We start from the raw sequence: 23000 nt of genomic DNA on the forward strand, positions 1-23000 counted from the left end.
TTGCTGACGGGGGAAGGAAAATGATTTAGAAATCCCGACACAGCAGTTGATTAAATAGGATTTTTAGAAGCAAGTCCAGGCACTAAGACTACAGACACGTGCATGTGACTGATTGTTTTTCTACTTTATATAAATTTGCAAAATTTATTTTGAGAAAAGTGATTAATTTAATCCAAATTTAAAATATTGAATAATGTTCATTATCGTAGGGAAACAGATAGTTTACCCTATGGGAAATGTTTTACCTGAACTGGATTGGAGAGAAATTGAGCAAAGGTGTTTTCACAAAGCTCTTGACATCTCCTTTACATTAAAAACAAAAAAATAGTAGAAGATAAAACTAAAAAACCAGCTTTTGGTATTTTTGTTTTATAAAAACAGTATATGGTTAAATATTATTGAATTTGATAGAATCTTAAAAAGATTCTTATGAAATTCAACTGAGGCCTGCATGAGTAATTATTTCAAAATATTTCTCCCATATTTACAAAATTTTATATAGTGCTTTTATGTGTAAAAACTTCAGTTCTAAGCATTGCAATGCGATTTAATTTTTTTTTACACTTTGCATGAGAACAAAACTATTTACAAAACAAGGGTGGATGCATAAAGGAGAATATGAAATACATGTTTCAATGCAAGTGTAGTTTGGATGCTATAAAATAAAGTGAATAGCAATGAGCTTTTAATCCATTCCTACTGTGCTGAAAGAAATTTTCCCTGTGCGTTTCTTTGTTAAAAGTGTGAGTCAAGTCAGGCAGTGACAGCTACGGAGCATTGATGTTTCTTAGAATCTGAACACCAGCACAGCCAGAAAACTGAAAATGGGTCAGTGTCTGCAGTCACGCTTCTGGCTCTGATGCCGTCTTTCATGTGTGCTGGCTGATAGAGGACTGTGTTCAGCGGCAGCTGAAGTTCAAATCAGGAGAGCAATGATCAGTGCCGCTGCTGTTAACACTAATTGGTCAACCTTTTTTTAGTTTGGAGCCCAGCTCACCTGCATGTTAATTCCTACAAGAAGGTCCACCTGAAATTAAGGATGTTTTCCTTCCACAGGGCTCTGAAGTCCGTTAGCCTCAAACACAGAACTGAAGTGGCACATAAAAACAACAAAATGAGCTCTCAGGTTGTTGGAAAAGAAAATACAGGAGAAACTTGGAGAAACTGAATTAAAGTTTGGCCCGAATGAAGCAAAAATAAAAAATGAGTCTTCATAATCTGAATAGAAAATGTATTAATGTAAACGCTCCAAAATCAATATATGTTAAGTTATTGATAATTCTTATGGCTTTCAACACACAACATTCATTTAAATTACACAACTGACAAAAAGACAGATCAGTAATGTATCATTTGTCAGGTTGCATCCGTGAATCTGTTCATTTGAATGAGGACAGAACTTTTGCCGTTATTTAAAGACCACCAGTGTTCAAAAACAAAATTGGGAAAATATCACGGAAAGCAGCTCCGTGCAGCACAGTGACTCACCTATAGTCTGTGACATTGTAAAACAAAAAAATCTGAACAAATCTACACGTGACTTTTCAATAAGTACCGAGGCTCTGTGCTTTTGGGTTTTATTTCTTAAATTAGTTAAATAAAACATAACCTCTACAGCATTTCGACTGCGTGTTGTCCTCCAGCAGCCCAGAGCCCAGTATCTGCTGAAAGCTCTTCTTTCTTCTGGTTCGGGTCCACATTGATCAGACTTCCAACACTTTTTTCTTTGCAAAGTGTCTCTTCTTCAAACTTAACTTTGTCGTATTGCAGTTTTTATAACATTTTGGCCATATAAGTACAAAATATTAACACTGAACCTGCTAAAATCGAAGTCAGGTCTTAACTTCTGGAGGTTAAACAAATAATGAAACAATACAATGAAAAAATATATATATAAATAACTAAACTAAATGGGTAAATCTTAGGTTTGTCAATATGGGGATGAGATATCCTGGATTAAATACACAGAGAACAATTTTAAGTCTTTAAACATGTAAGTCCATGAGGACACCAGTGTCCTCATGAAGGCTGGGGTGGTTTTAATGTATCATCTAGTCAGCCGAATTCCTGTTAAATTATCCATCCATCTATATTTCAGGCTATATTTATCCTCACAGGGTGAACTGGTGTGTGCCTTCAGGGTCAGTGTGCACCATCAACAGGTTGCCAGTCCACCAGAGGATAATAATGAGAAACAGAGGACAGATAGATATACATGAACAATGATGAAGCTAAAGGCTAATTAATGTGTTATGCGTGTTTTTGCACTGTGGCAGAAAGCTGGACGACCTTCTTTCTGCAAAGCCTCAGTGGAAATAAATACATCCATTGAGAATGGAGACGGAAACAGCCGCATGAAGAACATCAGCTTATTGATGCTTGCTTTCTTTCAAACTGTTGAAACATTTTGATGCTTTGGCGTCATCAGTGCTGTCCTGCATGCCCAGTAGCCATTTGGGGTAAAATTCAGGATGTTGGGAATGTAATGTATTATCATGGCATTAGGCGCTGCATGAGCCAATCCCATCAATGCAAAAGCATGCTTCCTCTGCACTGCTGTTGTCAAAGACAGAAGCTTTAGACTTCAGGCTGAACATAAAATAAAGCCATAAAATCAGTCATTTGGTTGGCAGCCTTTCATATCCTCTTGGCCAGCAGAGGCAGGCTCCATGACTGGTAAGGAAAGCCATTGTCTCTGGAAAACAAGTCCTACATCCCACATTAGCAGGAAAAATATTTCCCTCTGCTACACAATGAATGTCTTTTTCAGCTCAATCATCTGGAATAGGGGAATTACAGTTCCCATGATAGATATAAACGGGCCCATCACAACCGTAATACAACTGGAACACATCTCCGTAGCCGTGGTCCCTCCACCAGGTGCACAGCTGTCGGTTCCAGCCGCAGGCCAGAGAGTAAAAGAGTTCAGGATGCTCCATGCCGATCATTGAGAAGAAGTCCTGGTCCCCCAGGTGGCCCTTAAAGCGATACTGGTCTGCTAGCTTGGCCACGTTGCTGGGTTTCAGCAGCTGGTTGTAGAGAGTCGAAGCCCTCATGGCGCTCAGGTCCAACAGCATCACACCACTGTTGAAGCCCGGAAGGCCCTCAGGAGGAGGTTCTCCTACCCTGGTATTGGGGTTCTCCTTACGATACAGCCAGAAGGTGTGTCTACGGAAAGAAGTGTTAGGCTGTTGATTAGTTGGCAAAACTCAATGTCGTTCTGTGCTCAATGAGGTAGTCTAATTTATGGGATCGTTTGGTAGATCTGGTTCTCTTCCTTGGCATTCTCCTGTGCCCAACCTGTTTTACAAACAGACCGCTTCTTGCACCAGCAAAACTTCAGTGCCTCCACTTAAACATAAACACACACGCGGACTCACTCATACATGCATCTATGTGCGTATGAATGACCCCACATATCATGGTAATTAATCTCTTTTAAACCAGAACCACCTTCATCGTATCGGTGACTTAAAGCTTTTGCACAAAGTCAGCTAAATATATATCTGCTTTGTGACAATTTGTTCTAACGATAACTTGATTTAAATTTAACAATCCACTGTCTCTTTTCCCCCAAACTGGTTCAGCACCAGTTTTTTTGTTACCATCACAGCAAGCTCAAGCTATGTTCCCAAAAAACTGGATCTTCCCAAACTCCAACTTAAAGAAAAGGTCAGAGGTAAAGCCACTTTCATCAGCAGCGAGAGGTGAACTCATGGAGAACAACCAACCAACCAACAAATAATAATCTGGTTAGGATTATGAAATATTCGCTAGCATCACCTGTAGTTGAACTGTCTTCATGCACAACGATCCTTATATGATTAACTGGAGAAGTCACTGATCAGGACGTAATGACGACTTGCCTTACAGATTATGGAAAAGGAATCCAGTTCTTTTACAGAACCACTTAGGAAGTGGTTCTATTATCAGTGTTGGTTAAGCACTGGAATCCTATTTGCTTTGCAGCATCATTTAATCCAACATAGTAAAAGAAAGAAAAATGGAAGGAAAAAAACATTTAGTGTGCTTTAAAAAAATGAGTCCTGTAGCTGTACAAACCATCGTCAAAGACCACAGTCACAGAAATGCTAAAAATCTCTTATTTTCTAAGCTTTAACACTGATGAGCAAAATTAAACCTTTAAAGATCGTCTAAATCTTGTTCTCTGTAACTCACACACAAATTTAACATAGCAGGGTATAAGCAGCACACAGGGTGCAGAAAGCTGTGCATCAGCAGATAGAGTAGCCTGCCTAAACTCATATTTGTGTTCAAAGTGTTTCTGAAGTTCTGGTCTTTCCCAAAAAAAGAGAAGAGGAGCTAAAAAAACAACCTATTTCTGATGGAATGTAAAAATGCTGCCTCAAATAAAGTAAACATAATAAAGTTATTATGGTTTGACTTTTTACTGTTGACATTGCAAAAATATTTCCAGACTGCAAAGAAAACATGTTGAGAATATTTTAAGAGTTTCTGTAAAACAAAAGTTTTTCTAAAATTAATCAAATCAAAAGTGCGTAGCATATACTATTTATCCTATCAATAGAAATAACACAGACCTTCATTTATTTATTTTTTTTTGACCTGATGTTATTTTCTAAATATTTTCTCTGTGTTGTGCTGGTTTATGCTTTCAGGGGGTCTGAGGGAAAAAAAAAATCAACTGCATATCTGTAATTCAACTTTTTTTTTTCTCTGTGGATGGTTCAGATTCAGAGAACAGAGAGCTCTTGTCTGCACCGTTAACAACGTTTTTCGTTGAAATGTTCCATCAATACTGAGCGATGAATGGGAAAGTAACCTTGCACGATTGCTTGTGAACATGAACACCTAATGCCAGAACATTTGGACTATTCTTAGTTCCTGCTGAGCTCTACAGTAAATAAAATATGAATGGAGCTCAAGAACATTTTACTTTTATAACAGCAGCTAGAAACACACTTAACCTTCATGCTGCCTGTTTCAGAACTATATACAGACGCAAGGATTTTTGGGAGGTTTTGGATCGTACAATGCATCCTGTCTGTGAAACGCGATCATGCAGATTCTCCAAGTCATGCTTTGATATTATTACTGACCTACATTCAGCTCCTGTTGTTTGCTCCGTTAGTTATGTGTCGTTTGTTGGTATCTGAGGCTTTGTGGTGTATGTATCATTACGAAGATGAGTCTACGTGCCCCAAAACACATACTGGGTGAGTGAGGTCAGCAAGCAACATTTACACACACCGTCCCATGAGGCTGTTTTAACCGCTGGAGTTTACTGTGTGGACCGAAGGGGAACGGCATCAGTGTCAAGACGGCTAAAATAAACAACAGACACCACAATGGTTATTAGACGAGCACAGCTAAAGGAACACAGCTTTTATGTAGCAAGCTGCACAAATGTTTTCGAGAGTTCATGTGAAACACACATAGGGGCTCCGCAGCCACAGATGACTAGACTGCAACGGTTAGGCATTGAGAATGCGAAAAATGTTCGCCTTTATTTATGTGTTAAAGTGGCAAAGTTTTACAAAATACATGACACAGAAAATTAGTGTCTTGTTCATCTTTTCTTTCTGTGTTCAACAAGTGAATCTACATACATATTTATAAAATAAATAAAAAATACAATATATTTGACACATTTCTCTTGTTGATTGTGTACATTTTTCTGCTACACAATGTCCTTCCACTCAACTTTCCATTAATATCACGCTGAAGCTTGTTTTTAAACACTTTTTCTACACTCTAACTTTATTTTACTTTTGCTTCTCCTTGTTTTCCAAAATGTGTTTCCTACAGTAGCGGTTTAATTAGAAAGAGATGGATTTTATTTATTTTTTGTTTTGGATTAGCTAATAGTGCTATCATCAGTCTGAGATAGTTTATGTGCTAAATTTGTACGTCTAAAAAGCTGCAACATATTCTTGTTTTGGTAAATCTTACTTAATTTGCTGAATTTCCGGGGTGGGAGGGTTAAATGGTTGCAGAAAAAGGGGAAATGTCAGACTGCAAAGGCTGTACATGAGTAACTTTAGCCAATGTTTTCCTCTGGGAATTGTTTTATTGGGATGTGAAGCAAAAACAACAGTCACTGTAGTCTTGTAGAACATTACACGTTTAACTGAGTGATACAGAGAGCATCTCTGCTCTCCAACGTAAGGACAGTTTTGATTTTCTGTAGTTTCTACCAGTACACCCAGTACGCCAGTAAGACTTCACACAGCTCCAGCTTAGATTGCAGTCAATTCACACTTTCGTCCTCTAGTCAGTTTTTGCTGCCAATCTTCCCAGTGAAGTTTCTCAGACTTGTGAAAGAATGGAAAGCATTAGCGGGGGACAAGGACACTCTGTGCTGCTATCTCCTCCTAATGTGTCCTTGATTCGCTCGGGACAACAAGCAGCCTGCTCTCTCTGACGGCTCTATAAAACCCACAGGCAGACATCAGGCTGCATGTTCAGCTGGTAACACTAATGGATTGCTTGGACAAGGTGCAGTGGCTGCACAATAATAAAAAAAATCCCACATATGTTGGGGGGATGTGGGGAATTAAACATTAAAGCATGAAAATATGAAATTGTAGAAGTTTTTGCATGCCTTGTAATGATGTGTAAAAAGGATGTCAACATGTACTCAGTAAGCTACAATATTATTGAAAAGTTTATTTATTTGAGTAACTCAATTCACTACAAAAAACACATTAATTATAGTCAAGACTGATGCCTTCGAGCTTTTATTTCTGTTAGTTATGAAGATTTTTCTCTTAAGGACAAAATAAATCAGCAATATAGATTGGGATATTAGATCAAATCAAATGAAATACAAAAATAAAAAAATAAAATAAAAAAATAACTAAGCAATTTGGGTGTAATGAAAATCCTCCCAAAGCTGGAAGATCTCCTTGACATCACCTTAATCTTTAGGCCCCATGAATATCTAGATTGTGTTTGTTAGAGGAACAGCATCACAGCTACTTGGCAATGTGCTTTTGTTTTACATATAGACCCATCTGAGCTACTGGTGTGCAGTATTTTTCATGCCATAAACTAAATTTTTTTGAAGATCTGACCTCCGTTATTCTCATCATTTTGTTTGATGGTTAAATTGTTTGTATTCTTGAATGTCACAGCTAAAGTTGGTTTTCAAGTTTATTAGTTTTTCTTATTATTACTGCCCTGAATGTACAGTAAATTTGGGCAAGTAGCTATATTTATTTTTGTCATATTTTGACATGGCAATCAACCCACATCTGCCTTACATGGCCTCTTCTCTCATCCTCCCCATTATTTATAACAGCTCAGAAAAAAATTAAATCTCTGTGACACATTTAGACAATTTTTTCTTACAGTTGGATTATATATATATATTTTTTGTACTGAATAAATGTGTGCAACTTTAGCTTGTTACGCAGTTTTAAGAGTCATTTATTTCAAGGCTTGTTACACACTTTGAACCAGGGGTGTATTTATTTGGGGAGGATGTTGTAAAATCTAATACACACTAGAGGTAGTGGGTGAAATGGACATGACATAATTAACCAGTTACACTTTCTTGATTTCACAAAAACATATTTCATATTGAGAACTTGACACAGTGGGCGACTCATCACAAAAAGCATAGAAAGAGCATTTCCCCTCCTGCTCAGTGAAAGCCCAGAACACTCAAAGAATTCTGCATTTTAATGGGATCTTCTTGCAGAAATAAAGAGTGTGTTTGTGTTCTTGTTCATGGGACATTCAAGGAAATGGGTCTCATCCTCTGTGTTTAAAAAAAAAAAGACTCAGCTGCAGGGAAGTGAGAGGTATTTTGTAAAAAAAAAAAAAAAAAAAAAAAAAGAACTTTTCAGTGGCAGGATGTGGTGTGAATGTGGCTGGTGGGAGGATGCGTTGTTCTGCATGATGTTCCCTCTGTTCACACAAAAACAGAGTGGGAGTTGAGAGTCCCCTCTGTCTACAAAAGAGGACACTACAATAGGAAGGAAGCAAGCTGTGCTTCACTAAAAGCCGGCTTTTAAAATTACAACATTTTAAAGCCTCCTGACTAATAATGCAAACATGCAGCAAATCCATTTAAAGTATTGGAATAGTTACTTTCATTTGTCATGGCTGTGCAAGGTGTCACCGTTTCCTGGGCAGCAATTAATATTTTTCAGAGCTTTTAGGACATAAAAGACAGATTTTTAAATTTTATCTAAAATATAAAGAAAGAATGAATTTATTGTCAGGGAACGTGCCAATAATAATAAAAATATCTCAATTTGCTCTACATTTACATGTACATCTTCCCAGTTTAAGATATCACTAAAAAGATCATGTATCTCAGCTCTTCAATTAAATTTTAAATCATAAAATATTTATTACACATTGAGATAATTTTCAAACATTAACTGATGTGATTATGGCTTAGAGCTATTGAAAACAAACATTCAGTTTTTCAGAAAATGAATATTACATAGGGTCATTAAAAAGTCAGAAATGACAAACAGATAATTGAAACAAAATTGGCAGTGGAGGAGTTCGTTTCTGTCAAAGAAATCAGAGGCGAGATGAAGTTCACATATTTTCAAGGGGAAAAATATGAGAATGAGAATACTAAGAAGATATTCTCATGTCAAAAAGTTGTAAGTGTAAATGAAAAAAATTGTTTTCTTCCGTGCTTAAAGCATACATTTCTGACATTAGAACTATGGTATTCAATGACTTGGTAAAGTAAGAAAAAAACCCTAAATTATCATAAAAATATCAAAAGTTCAAATTTGTGACAAAAAATTACCATGAATTTATCATTAAATATTTACTAATTAACATTTAAATCGCAGAATTATTATTATTACTTTTTTGTAAATATATTAAATTAATCTAAGACCGAGTCAACACAGAAATTATCTTAGGCGCAGTTGGAAATATTTTTTGCCGTTTAGGCTGTGCGTCCACATGAATCAGGCATTTTAGGAGACGAGAAACTATCATTTTCCAGAGATCAGTAAATTTCAAAACACTGAGCTCCATTGGTCTCTAACCTAAACCTTCTAGTAAAATCAATGGAGTATTGAAAAGAGGAAGATGAGCTGAAGGCCACTGTTAAGATAACCATGGGCTTCCATAGGACCTCAGCAGAGCCACAAGCTGTTCACTTTAGTGATGTAGTAATTTGTGTATGGAGTCCCACCCAATTACTCAGTGCATAAACTATATTTATACATTTCTGTTTTTAAAATTCTTACTTGAGGGGAGGTTACATCTTGAAATTTTTTGAAAAATGTAATTGTAAGCAATGACAATCAGTAGGAACAGCAGAATTCTTGAAAAAAAAAATCAATGTGAATAAACCTAGAGAAATAAAGTGACTTTTCAATCATTTATTGAGTTGTAGTTGTAGATTCGATCATTTCCGAGACCTTGTGTGGGAGCTTTGAACCAGCGGAGCGGTGTGAGCCAAGAGGCCCAGCACTTCGCTATGATGCTGGCCGACTCAAATTAAGTGTGTCCGGCCTCACAGGAACCACATTAGAGGGGCTTTCTCAGGGTTGGCAAAGCCCCCAACCAACACAGTGGCAGAGCAGAGATAGAGATCTGTTTGGAGAGGCAGGAGCCAGCTGGAGCCTGGCAGGAAAACTACAGTTCAGCTTCTGCAGCAGCCAGGAGCCAAAAAAAAAACAAAACATGCACTGCAATTACTCATGCAGGTCAATTCTAATAAAAAAAATAAATAAATAAATAAAAATCATTTAATGATGAAAGCTGCAAGTACTTTACAAGACATGAGTGAAACTGCCTACTAAATGTGGCGGCTGTGACGGTAAGCTAAATATGGATGCAATATTGTTTGAAGGACGTCAAATAAAATCAAAAACTGCTAAACGGAGACAATAAACAGCTGACAGCAGGCCAGTCCTGCCTTCTTACTCGAACCAGACATTCACAGGCTCATTCACCCATGTTCCAAAAGACCCCAGAGAAAACCACCTGCCTGTGTTTGTCCCTGTAAGCACCTGCTGCACAAAATATGCCACCTGATCCTGCATCATGTACTTTTAACCCTCCCAACACGCACACAGTGACGTCCTGTTTTGATGTTGCAACCGGGTGGAAACAGTGAGGCAGTGAAATGACCAGGAGGGTTTGATTTGCTATCTTATAGAAGGATGGAAAAAAAAAAAATCAGCTTAGGAACAAAGAGATTGAAAGTTGGTGCCCTTTGTTTATGACTGCGCGCGCACACAAAAACAAGGTTAGATTTACTGGTATATATTCATTGCGTGAACATTAGAAGCACTATTTCTTAAACTAAAAGTGTCACCCAGAAGATAATGGCTAAAAAATAATGTCCAAATATATATATTCTACGTGGGAATAAGTTTTTCTGACCATGATTTAATTTTTCGACTGATCACTTTTACTGGAGGTGAGTTTGTTTACCTGTAGACCGGCTGCATCTCTCTGGCGATTCCTATGACTGCACCTGGAGGAAATTTGTCAAATTCCTGGAAAAGGTCCCTGATGTTGGTCTTGTATTTTAAGTCGAGGTCGAGTTGCACTATTCGTGTCAGACCTAAGGGAGAACAACATAATGCTGATGACTAAAAGACCAAACGATAAAACAAACAAAACAAAAGTCTAAACATCTCCAGAAATTATTTTCTATCAGCTTGACGCGACAACCATGACAGTTTGCCTCACTTGCATCAGTTGCAGAATTATCCACGCTCAATAAAAGATGAAGATTGCTTTTTAGAGAGGAAAAAGTAACATTTTTGCGGCGTTTTAAATGACTCAAAAAAAAAAAAAAGCATATCAGAAACACACCAGATATTTTGTTCCAGGAATGAAATCACAGTAAAGCCGTGAGCCCGGAGCAGAAGACAGGCCTAGAAATGTATTTTGCTGCTTAAAGAACAACATCCTACCAACTGTAACCAGGATATTCAGACCATCATCTGTTCATTGTTTCTGCTTCCTATATTTTGCTGGTAGCTATGGTGATGAAAGCAGAGGAAATAGTCATGACTGGTGCACAGTGGGCACAACAAGAACCTGGAGACACTGTCAGAAATGAGAAATGATGGCTTGGAGTTTGAGGCTAAAAATATGGATGTGCTGGTTTAAAAGCTGGGCGTCTTACAGCAGCTGCAACTAACCCAACTAATCAGTGATGCCAACTACAAAAAAAAATCTGTCAGCACCTGCTGGCCAACAGATGACTTTTTAAAACAAATTCTTTTTTTTTTTTTTTTTTTTTTAAACCAGTTGCTGCTGTTTTCCTCCAAATTCTTATGTGAGATAAAGCCACTGGTTGCAACCTTTGCAACATCAGGTATCTTTCAAACAATTCTTTCTCCCTGCAGAATGAAAACCTCCACACAGAATGATGCTGCCACCACCATGTTCCCCTATGAGAATGGTGTGGTCAGGCTGATGTGCATTGCTAGCATTCCCAAAACAGAGTCTTGCATAAAGGCCTGTTCATGGCAGTTGTTTTTGTTCTGCATTTTTCTTGAAAAATATATATATATATTTTTTTTTGTATCAGTAATAGTGAAATGCCACTAAAAAAAAAAAAAAAAAAACTATATATATTTTTGTATCAGTAATAGTGAAATGCCACTAAACTTTTACTCAGCCAAACCTGAACAAATATATCTAGCATTTCTGTTCGTCTCAAGCAGGGTTGGACAAGTGTCTGATTTATATTTGTTTTCTGCATCTGTTCAAATAGAAACATCAAATATTTAATTTGTTAGCAATTAAAATGAACAAAGACAGATGGAAAAAACAACTCTAAAACACAAAACAAAACATTCCCATGTAACTGTACGTAAATCAAGTTTAGACTGGTTTCTGAGGGGAAAATGACGACTCAGCGATGTGACAGCGGCCTGTTTTTATGTGCTCTCCAAACGAGGAGGCTGCTAACGACAATGCCTTGATTCACTGTGGAAACATGGGAGCGTAATCTCTGCGTGGTCAGTGCTGTTTGTTTGCACTAACGGGGCTTAACTGCTGGAAGTTTAACAGGAAGGGGGCCTTCGGTTGTTACAACACTGGGATATGGAGGGTTTTATGTCGGACCAATGACTCGACACAAAGTGATGTCAAGGTCAGAATCGGGATGGATGATTGGGATTGGATAGCAAGAGGTGATTAACAGGATCTTCTTCTTTATTTTTTACATTATTTGAACTGGGTGAAGCGAAAACTATACCATTTACAGACAAATGGTAAATGGACTCAACTTATGAAGGTTATTTAATCTTAATTGCAAACTGTACATGTTTTCTTTTAACATAATTAACTTAATTACTGCCTTGACTGTGTTTTTCTATCAGAAAATGGCCGTTTTGAGTCTGAATACTCCAGTTTCGATTACTAAATTAGTTGACGATTATTTCGCTGATCGTCAATGTTCCATCCTGTACCTCCTAAATCGAGCTCATTCACACATGGCCAAGGGAAATGGCGTGGTCAGTATTCTGCTTCTGGACTGTGCCTTTAACACAGTCGAGCCCTGTCTGCTCCAAGACAAACTGACCAGGATGCGAGTGGACCGCAGCCTGGTTGCTTGGATCTCCAATTACCTAACAAACAGATCACAGTATGTTAAGCTGAAGGACATCACATGTGACGCTGACCACAGGAAACCGTGCCGTCCCATTTCCTCTTCCACCTGCACACCTCAGACTTCTGGCATGACTCTGAATCATGTCACGTTCAGAAGTTTGTTCGCTATGGGGTGAATTGGGGTCGATCAGGAGGAGGAGATGAGGACTCTGGTATCACAACATGATTAACGATGTAATAGACCACATGCTGTGCAATGATTTTCAAACTATTTATCAATCACTAATGTTACATTTAACATTTTGTGAAGGTCTCAAAGCTTTGTTAGGGAACATTATTGAACGAATAAAATCACGGAGACCAAAGAACACAGCAGACTGGCTAAGAAAGTGGTGGAGAAGTTTAAAACAAAACAATATCTCAAACATTGTCAATGTCATGAAACACTGTTCAATCTATCACCTGATAATAGAAGGTGCATGGCACAATTTCAAATCAATAAAAGTTTTATATCTAGGCTGAGGCAAGAAAAACACTCATCAAATAAAAAGCCAAGATGCTGTGGTTACACTGGAGGAGCTGCAGAGATTCAACAACTCAGTTTGGACAAGCAGCTAGCGGGACTACACCACAAAAACAAGAAAAAAGTTTTAAAGGAACATGAATATTTTTTCAAAGCATTCTAAAATATCACCAATAGTTAGTGGATCAGACATTTAAATTATATATAATCACACTGATCATAAAACAAACGGAAGTTTTAGTTGAAGACCATTAAAGACATGGTCTGAAATGAGGCCTGGGTGAAATGAGAACTGAAGACCACTTTGCAAAAAATACAAACTACTGGTATGAAGAAAGCCTTACGCAGACCCTAAGGGAGGAATAAAGCTTTCAGATCCCTCACTTCTGTTTCATTAAACTTCGACTCAGACCAGGGCTTTACAACAGCAGCGACAGTGTTATCTAACAGCACATTTTTCAGAAAGTAGGTCACCCTTATTAAGCCCTTAAACTGTTCTTGATGTGAGCACTTACGGTCAATTTGGGAGGCACATTGTTCTCTGCCGTCACCGGCACTGAAAAACAGCTTGTTTATTGTTTATTTTCAGCTTCATTAAGCTCAAGTGCATCCAATTGTAGGTGTGTTTCCCGTTTCAAAACTGCTCGGTGTAAACACCAAGATTCACAAGCATATGTCACAGCATGAACACTTTGAAATCTGCACTTAGTGTATTTGCTATCCAAACCATAGGTTCAAAATCCTTTTGCAAAAAGTCCAAATGCTTTGTTTCTCCTTCACTAACTGCAAAAACACATTGAAAAGTGATCCTTGGTTTGATTAGATTGGTTTCATTAGAAAACGTGTTGAGGTAAAATATAAAAACCCTTTGGAGCTTTTTTTTTGGGTGATGGTTTACACTAAAATAATAATAATAAAAAAACTGTTTAAATGTCACATGTCGGACTTAGAGTAGAGTAACTGTTGTTGATGTTAAAGCACTTTTATGTGAGATGTACAAGACAGAAGCATTTACTCTCAAATATAAATAGCGAATAGGAATTATGTTTTTGGACAGAATGCAGGACATTTTTGGCATAAACCAAACAACATTTCTGGAAAACAACCTTAAAACATGGAGGTGGAGGTGTCATGGTTTGGAGATGATTTGCTGCAGATGATTAGCATATTGACAGAGATGTTTATTATTGATGTTGCAACTATTGTGTCCCCTGTTGGTTCCGTGAGCGCATCAGTAAATGCGCAGCAGCAGTACAGCTGCACCGCTGAAGGTGTCTGTCGTAGTGGAGAACTTTTTTGCACCATGAGCAAGTTTTATTTTCTGAGCAGAATCTGTTTTTGTGATGTTTTGCATTCATGCAGTTTTAGTCGCTCCTTTTCTCTTCATTACCATAAATACCACACTATGAAATATTTAAATATATATCCCACATCCCTCACAGCTGTTTTCTTTTAGCCATTTTCTGACTTTTGAAGTTAAGAGCAAATCTGCCCCACTTGAGGCAATGCAAGACAAATTTAATTGTGCAGCTAGATTTCTAATAGAGGTGAGTTAGTAGTCACACATTAATAGACTGGAAAATATAGTCTCCTGCTGCAGGAGGACCTCAAGTCCCTGCATGTTAAGCACTCTATAGGGGATACAATTAAATACAACAAATTTCCACTAATACAAACAGTTTTCTCTTGGAAAAGGAAGGATAAATAAATAAATGACAAATAAATGACTTATAATTATCAAGAAACCTTCTTGATAATTATAACTGTTTTTCATTGTGGAATTAACACCATGTTCTCCAGGGGCAGACGGTGTAAAAACAGCATCACAACCCCTATTTACCTCTATATATCTGGTTTCACTTCTTCACTTAAAGTCAATCCTCATTTCCCTCTGAAAACTTGGAGCATTTGTGTGCCTGCTTATTAAACACTAAATATGTTTTTTTTGTACAAAAACAATTCATCAATTCCAATAAAACAGGCTGTGCAGTAAAAACAAGACAAAGCTCAGCTAAATTTGAGCCTGCAAATGTCTTCTTCAATAAATGACATCTTTCTCTCCTGGAGACGGAGAGAGAAATAAGAATTTGAGCCTCCGCTAACAGCTGTAATCTGTGCACATCACTTTTGTTTGCACTCTGTCATTAATCGCAAACAATGTTCCACGTTTGCTGCGTGACTCACCAAATGACAAGACATTATAAAAAAAAAAACAAAAACAAAAAAAAAACAAGTCAAAGAAAGGCTGCGGAGAAAATAACACAGAACATTTGTGCGTGACACACCCCCACCCACCTGTTCCTCCTGAGACACACAACACATTATGCCCTTTCTGGTAAAAGCATTCTTTAAATAGAAATGTGGAAAACACACAGACACACACACACACACACACACATACACAGCAGAAGCACACTGGTGGAGCATGTGGATGATCAATAATCATTTCAGGGCAAAACGTGAGGGACCAATCACACAACACCACTCAAACTCTTTGTCACATGCAGCAGTGAATCCTCCTTAAAGATGGTGTCAAAGGACAGCCTGAACCACTCTGAGCTCCACAGCCTACAGCTCTGCTCCTTCACAACTTCACAATACAGATAAGAAGAGCTCATAATGGTGAGATGGGAGAAAAATTAAGGAAGCCCCAATGCAGAGCCAGGAGACTGTCAGTGATTTAAACACTGACAGAAGAAGCTTTATTGTTTTTTGGGGGTGGGAGGAAAAGTAATTTGAAGTCTAATTTAACAAAGCTTCAACGCCTGCTCCAGAGCGAAAAGACATTTAGCTGTACTAACGGAAAAAAAAGATTAAGCATTAGATATTTTTTGTCGAGAAACTTTCACGTATTTTTGTTTTTTGATAATTGCACTTCTTCCGCAAGAATGTCTCTCTAATGAAAATAATGAACACCTTAATGCCAGAGTAGTCGGATACTCTTTAGTGAAACAAGATAAGCATATTTACACTCTTTTAAATTGACTTTCAAAATAATAAATAAAAAATTTTCCTCTGAATTTTGTGTATTTACACTTACTCTCAATGTTTCTCATTGAGAGTAACCTGGAGTAAGGTTAAGACTCCAGATTGCTGGAGTCTTAACCTTATCCAATCTTTAACTAATGTTAAAGATTGCAGTTATCTTTAGCAGCAATCTTAAAATTACCTGTTCAGCTATTTTGTTTGTTTGTTTGTTTGTTTTTTTTGCATTTCTTGCAGGCTTCTACTTGAAGGTATAAATATTGTCGTTTGGTTTGCGTTTGCTGTGCCCCCTGAGTTGGGATGGTGTTTTTCTACCCGACAGCTTTCACATGTGTGCCTCTGAATGCTATCGACTAAAACCTCAAAGCCTAATAGTCTGGTTCATCTTTGCAGTGATGCCCCATGCTGCACGCCTACTGAAGTGAGCCAAAACAGTGCACAACAGAGGACAGATCACTGCCGGCGCCAGCCCAGGGGGCTCTAAAGTGGGCAGCAGCGACAAAGCACATCCTTCCTTCCTCACTCTCCAGGGCCTCTGCAGCTCGCCACGTGTCTCTTAGATACCTGCCCATGCTGCTTTATCCAGCTGTGCACCGCCTAAGTTAGATAAATAAGCATGTGACTCAATGCAAAGCACTCTGGGAGAGAATTACTGCACTACGTAGCGGGATGGAATTGTTCCGTTCTAAATTTCACTGATACAAAAGTGATGACGATATTGTTCTTCTTACTCTCAGGCATGATGTGATGCATGGCTACAGACAGGAAGAAGATGGATTCGCTGTAGTACGCTCCAGATCCTGCACTGAAATGCTTCTGCATGGCCTCCACGATGGGGAAGAGCTTCTGTGTGAGTTCCACCACATCATGGAAGATGATCTGGGGCAGAAATATGAAAATATCAATAACGATTTACTGTAGGAAGATAAGATACACGAGTAGACAAACGGCATTTTTTCCTGTCCCCATCCCTTTAAATTAAATCAGGAAGTAGGTTAAATGATCCACTGAGAAATGGGACAGTTGTACTAAAACAAATAAGTTAATGACATGATTCCATTTTATTATTTCATTATGTTTTGTCATGACTGGCTGGAGAGTCTTTTTAATTGTGTATTTCAAAAGTATGAACTATTTAAGGAGAAAACAGAAACACCACTATGTGTGCAAGACATAAATATTTGTGTTGCTGGATGGTACCAACAATTAGGCTTTACCTTAAATACACTTCTTTAAGTATTCTTTACATTTGCTAAATATGCAGAATAATTTTAACCAAAGCAGACTTCGGGTAAATGTTTTCCATAAGAACCCTCATTCATCTATTAACTTCAATGTCTTATGATATGTAGTCCCAATAATACATTTAAGGCATGTAAATGGATCCATATTGCAATAAACACCAACTGTGACTCTGTGACACCAAATATTCAACAAAAACTAAATCAAACCCTTGCAGCCTTTATAAAAGGTCAGAACCGATTTAAGAAAAGTTTTCTCTTCTCAGTTGTCACCTTTATTCTTTGTGGTGCTTTTTGAAGGGATGCTTGGGTAAGTTCTGGTCTGAGCAGCACCGCATTTCTTTAAAATGTGATTGCCAAACAAATTTTCTGAACAGCAGAGTTGCGGTCAGCAGGGTTTTCAGTCCACAAGATTTCGTGTAAAATGGGAATCCATTATTTCTTTTCCATGTTTCACAAACATTTGCTTGTTGTTCTGAATTTGATTAATCAAATGACCCGTTCAGCTGTTTTTTGTACTTCTTGCAGCCTGAATCTTGTCGTCTTTTCTTTCAAATCAGCAAATTTTCATACAGACATAAATTTTTAAACTAGGCATAGACTCTGCTTCGTTACTACTCCATCATTAGCAATAAATAACAGGTTGCAAAAAGCTCCAGGATGTTCTATGAAGGACATGCAGCAGTAATGAGCACAGTTGCAGGCCTGTGTGACTCTGCAGGCTGTTTGCTGCAAATGTCAAGTAGCTCCCTGAATATTTGGCTGTTGGGAAGTAATGGGGCTGAAGATATATTATCTAGCCAGTGTGCTATCTTTGTACTTCTGAATGCTAAATAATAAAAAGGAGTTAAACTCAAGATGAGCCGACAGGGATGCTCGGATAACCACTCTCTGGGGACTCCTTGTCTCATTTTTAACCCTAGCAGAGCTGAGTGAAAAGGCTGTGTCAGTGCTTTATGTCAAAATAGTTGAAGTGATGTTTCAAGACCTTAAAAGAACCATGTTTAAAAAGTCTGGGATGATACCAGAACACCGGCAGAGGCAGCCTGGAGGTCGAGTCCAGGCGTCATCCATGTGTGTGTCTGTCTGACTGTGTGTGTTTGGGTGGAAAACAAACAGCTATAAATGAGTCTTTTAAATTATAAAAGACTGACTCTGTCATAAACAGCTTTTAGCTCCTCCATAAGAATAAGAAAAGCTTGTGCAAGCATCAAAACCCAAAGAACAAAGAGTATTATCTACTCAGCCGTAGGCACACTTCTGGAGCTAATTTTCTGCTGAGCGCTTTAGCATTTTGCTAACTTTGAAAATGTTTAGCACAGTTAGCTTCACTAAAATTCATGTCCAAAGTCAGACTCTAGAGGTTGGTGTCCTGAGTGTTTTAGTTCTTTCTGGTGGTTGTCACCACGTCCTCAGCATGTCAGAGTTCTGCAGAGGCCTGCTAACACGCCATCATGTGATCCAAGTGCGTTGAACCAGGGAGAAAAAAAAGAAAGAAAAAATAAATCCTGGTTATCAATCTTTGAGGACTCAAAGATTTTTTACATTCCTGCTTTTATTTTGAAGTGAGTGTTTACAAGGCAGTTCCATATTCCCTCCTCACATTCTCTCTTTTTTTCCACCATTAACCTTATTTCAAACAAGACACATACATGAACTAAAAAAAAAAAACACAAAAAAAAACAGACAATAACGAACAATAAACAGAATAACTAAGGGTGTTGTTGAAAATGTGTCAAAATTAAATTTGTGTTTGACGTTTACAATTTTTCAAAGTATAACTATAATATGATATGATATGAAGTTAAAGCTTAGAATTAACTTCCACTTAATACTGTTGGTGTAGGACTTTAGCATTAGTGCAACAAAAGTTAAGGATTAGTGCTTTTTGATTAGCACAACTAACCTTTTAGTTACCTGCTGATCTGGAATAGATCCCACAAAAAATATAGAGGGTGTTAGTTTAAAAATTGTACGGACATGATATCCTACAATTTATGATGTTTCCTTATGTTTTACAACTCATGCATTCAAAATTTTACATACTTCAATTTTCGATTGATGGATGAATGGTTGGACAAACAGGACCAGTACCTGGACAACAGATACTGTATGCATCATGTCATCACACTTTTAGCAAATAGGACAGAAACTAAAAAGTCTGGAAAAATATTTTTCCTGCACTTATCCACACATGGAAAAAAACTTGAATCAAATTCCAAACTTTTCCAGACTTGGTTGGAGCTCTGTTTAATATCCTCTAGATAGCCAGAGCATGTGTAGGTGTGAGGGCAACAGCTGTTGCTGCAGATACACCCACAGCTGTGGACTGCTGCTCTGTAGTTTCCATTTCAGTTTATCATCAGGACAGTTTGATAGGAACCTCAGCAGAGGTAGGACTGTAAAAAGTAGCATTGAAGAGCTTCCACCTACAGTGGGAAAAGCATTTTACATTCCATCTTTGCACATGCTACAAAACAGTCAAGAAGACAAAATATCACTCCGGCCTTAAACTGCCAAGATGTTCAGGTTCCCGGAACCTGAACCATCCCAGGAAGTGACTGAGTCATCTTCAGGTAATGCCTGGAAATGCACGTTTAACCTGACGAGATGTTTCTTGTAATAAAAAAAAACAACAGACACAAGCTCTTATGGGAGAAACTTAATCGGTTTAAGATGGCGAGCTGTGAAAAGCAGACACAGAAGGACAAACTGGTCAGGACATTTTACAAAACAAGCTAGAAACATAATCCTCCTCTTTGGCAAGAAGAACAGTACAAACAATCTACATCCCATTCACTGGTGGTGGGCTATTTAAGCTGGCAAACAGTGCCCCCAAGTGTCCCAAATTTAAGCTGCACCTCCAGCTGAAGGAGTCTTGGGGATTTGAGCGTCATATCAAGTCATATTTTCCAGCGTTATCTAAACTGTACCATTTTCGGGGCCTTGTATGATAAGTAGCCGACTCAATCTATTCAGTGATAATATCGCTACGACCTTCTCAAGTCATCTGACCAAGTGAATTCAGTGATTTTATGTGGTAGAAAAATACAAACTTGTTGAAACTGTGAAGTGGAAGGGCCATCATACTTTTTTTTTTTGCCTGGACAAAATCATGTTAGCTGCAGCAACAGACTTGAGGCAGGGAAAGAGACTCATCTTCCAGCAGGACAACAGCTTTAAACATACAACTAAAATTAAAGCATAATCAATATGACCTAAATGTAATTGAGACGATATGACTTGGGAATTGAAAATGGATAATTACCATTCAATCTTGAACATTTATCAACAGAACATTGGGTAGAAATAGTTGAGTGTAGGTGGAAAAGCTAACAGAGTCATATCTCCAAAGATCTACAGCTGTAGTTACAGAAAATAATCATTCTACAATCTGGAAACAGAGGGACTAAACAGAAATGCACACCAGATCTGATTGTTGTTTTGTTGTTTGTTTGTTTTGTTTTAAAGGTTTTAAAAAAAATCAGATACCAATTTGTTTCATTTCACAATTTGGCCCTTTGTGTAGGTCTCTGCTGCAATCCCCCCAAAAAACATGTATGAGTATTTTTGAAAGCTTCAAAGCTTAGCATTTGAACAAAGAGCGCCTAATTCAGGTAACTTGATTTTACATCAAAAGGAATTTTGTCTGAAATTAGAACATTTATTATAAAATAAAACTTCCCATTTTCCCCAAAGGTGACTACAGGTAACACTCACCTCATATTTAAATGGTGCATCCTGCAGAAACTCCTGAAGCATCCTCTGGCCCAGCTCTTGGCTCACCTGATCACTGACAAAATGAAGCACCAACACTTCTCCTTCCAGGAAATGCGCAAGCTTCACCATGGACAACATGGCCACCCTGAATTTGTGTTGCAGGCTTATGCTCCTGTCCACCTTAGTGAACATCATGAGAGCATGGTAGCGCTGGCCGCCAGCTTCGGAGCTCCCTTTTCTGGACCTAGAAATGTCACTTTCCTCTCCTACATTTAGCTCTTCCCCTCTTTGCTGGTCTGATGCAGGAAGGTGTGAAATCCTGGTGTCCACAGTTAGGTCAGCATCATTTCTGTTGGTGTTGGCCTGGGTCTGTCTTATCCTCTTTGTGGTGCTGGAGAAGCTGTGCCTCTCAGAGCCAAAGTAGTAAAAAGCAATAACGGCAAATGTTGCAGCCAGTAGAAGTAGAAACTGATAGGATCTGAATGTGCTGATCCTTCCCATGATTCTTACTACCAGCACTAGGAAGCCCATATTCACATGTTAGTCATGTGAAGTGAGGTTCAGGTGAGAAGGGAGTCGCCATTTTGCGCCTGATGGTCATCACAAATTTCCAAGTGCGTCCTGGAAAAAAAAAAAAAAAAAATCTAGTTTTAGATAAAAGTATATAAGCTTATAGATTGTAAAGTATATCATTAGAAGCGTTGGATGTTTTCTACCTTTTTCAAAAAAAAAAAATCTTCAATTTTTTATGAAATTCACCAGGTAGATAAAAGAAAAACACTTAACATTCCATCAGACCACCAGGATACAATATGTCCTCAAAAATATCTTTAACAAAATAACGAAATAAATATATACCACAACAATAAAATTGCACCAAATGCATTTCTGAAAGGGATGATGCTTTGATTTTGCATGTTTATTTTTTCAATATTTAATTATCATTTGCATAAACACCTTGGATATTATCTAATAGGAGGTTACACGGATGTCCTCTTTACTTTTTTTGTTGCATTTCTCAGCATTCTGTTATTTCTACCATTGACAGTTTCGTTTTCATAAAGCAAACAAAATATAAAACTCAGAAGCAAAAAAAAAATACACTTCACCCAAGGCAGCAGCACCAAAGTTTCACTGTGACAAACACAACTATCACCATTCAAACTTATCATGCAAAAAGGATAAATTAAATTCGTACATGCAGTTACAGAAAGTACATGGCTGTTTAATGCCGTTGTCTTCACTTCAACAGTTTGTTATAGCATAGCACGGTTATTATTCCCATCACTGGACAGAAATGTCTCTATTACTAACTGATATGCAATCAAATGTAATACATTAATGTACACAAGAGTAACTTGTTGACAAGTAATAAGGGTGCTGCTACGTTAGCAAGCGAGAGGACTTGCTCCAAGGTGTATGTCGCTAAGGTTTATTTTGGATATTTTGGTAGAAAGTTTCACTTGTTGAAACTAATTTAAATCCTTTCATACCTCTGTCGCTCTCAACACATCACGATATTTTCATAGGTCGCTCGTTTTTGGTATTTTAAGCTAAGCACATGTCTAAATGTCTGCAGCAGAAGCCGCCTGCTAACAACCTTACCAGATCCTGTGACACAGGTTTAGCCACGCCCACTTCAGTTGTGCTTCCTTCAGGTACGATCCGAATTATGAGACCGATTCCTCTAAAATCGTGTAAACCGGTAGGCAAGACTGCACTAACCCCTTCAGTCTTCGATAGTTTTAAGCACACTAATTATGAGGAAAATACTTTTTATCTAGGTTAAAAGATACTTTGAATATTTTTCACCCTCAACACCAGAAGAAGAAGAAGAAGAAGAAGAAGAAGTAATGCAAGTAGTGTAAACATGCACTACAGGTTTTATGTCAAGTTTCTTTCCAAAATCCATCCATCCATCCATCCATCCATCCATCCATCCATCCATCCATCTAGTTTCATATGTATTACGTTTATGCATACTG

The 23000-nt window shown here is 37.9% G+C and overlaps 1 protein-coding gene across 2 annotated transcripts; it reads right to left on the reverse strand.

The window, feature by feature from the left end:
- Positions 1-1214: 1214 nt before the first annotated feature.
- Positions 1215-22698, reverse strand: xxylt1 (xyloside xylosyltransferase 1). Of its 2 annotated transcripts, none has more exons than XM_007542106.2 (5): positions 22621-22698; positions 21016-21636; positions 16786-16933; positions 10408-10540; positions 1215-3168 (listed from the first exon to the last, which is right to left on the reverse strand). In XM_007542106.2, exons 2-5 carry the CDS (start codon positions 21544-21546, stop codon positions 2772-2774), a joined length of 1209 nt encoding a protein of 402 aa, XP_007542168.1. In that variant the 5' UTR covers positions 21547-21636; positions 22621-22698; the 3' UTR covers positions 1215-2771. The 2 variants fall into 2 exon arrangements, with proteins under 2 accessions (XP_007542168.1, XP_007542163.1); XM_007542101.1 differs by lacking the exon at positions 22621-22698 and adding an exon at positions 22509-22614.
- Positions 22699-23000: the final 302 nt, after the last annotated feature.

This window comes from Poecilia formosa, unplaced genomic scaffold (genome assembly GCF_000485575.1).
Source record: "Poecilia formosa unplaced genomic scaffold, Poecilia_formosa-5.1.2 Scaffold10, whole genome shotgun sequence".
NCBI classification, from domain to species: Eukaryota; Metazoa; Chordata; class Actinopteri; order Cyprinodontiformes; family Poeciliidae; genus Poecilia; species Poecilia formosa.

What these genes read in the sequence shown, in the direction of transcription:
- xxylt1 (XM_007542106.2), bottom strand. Translation starts at nt 21,546, where the DNA reads ATGGGCTTCCTAGTGCTGGTAGTAAGAATCATGGGAAGGATCAGCACA. An exon ending in ATGCACCATTTAAATATGAG is followed by an intron (nt 16,934 to 21,015) that starts GTGAGTGTTACC and finishes TTTCTGCCCCAG; the next exon opens with ATCATCTTCCATGATGTGGT. An exon ending in GCATCACATCATGCCTGAGA is followed by an intron (nt 10,541 to 16,785) that starts GTAAGAAGAACA and finishes GTTCTCCCTTAG; the next exon opens with GTCTGACACGAATAGTGCAA.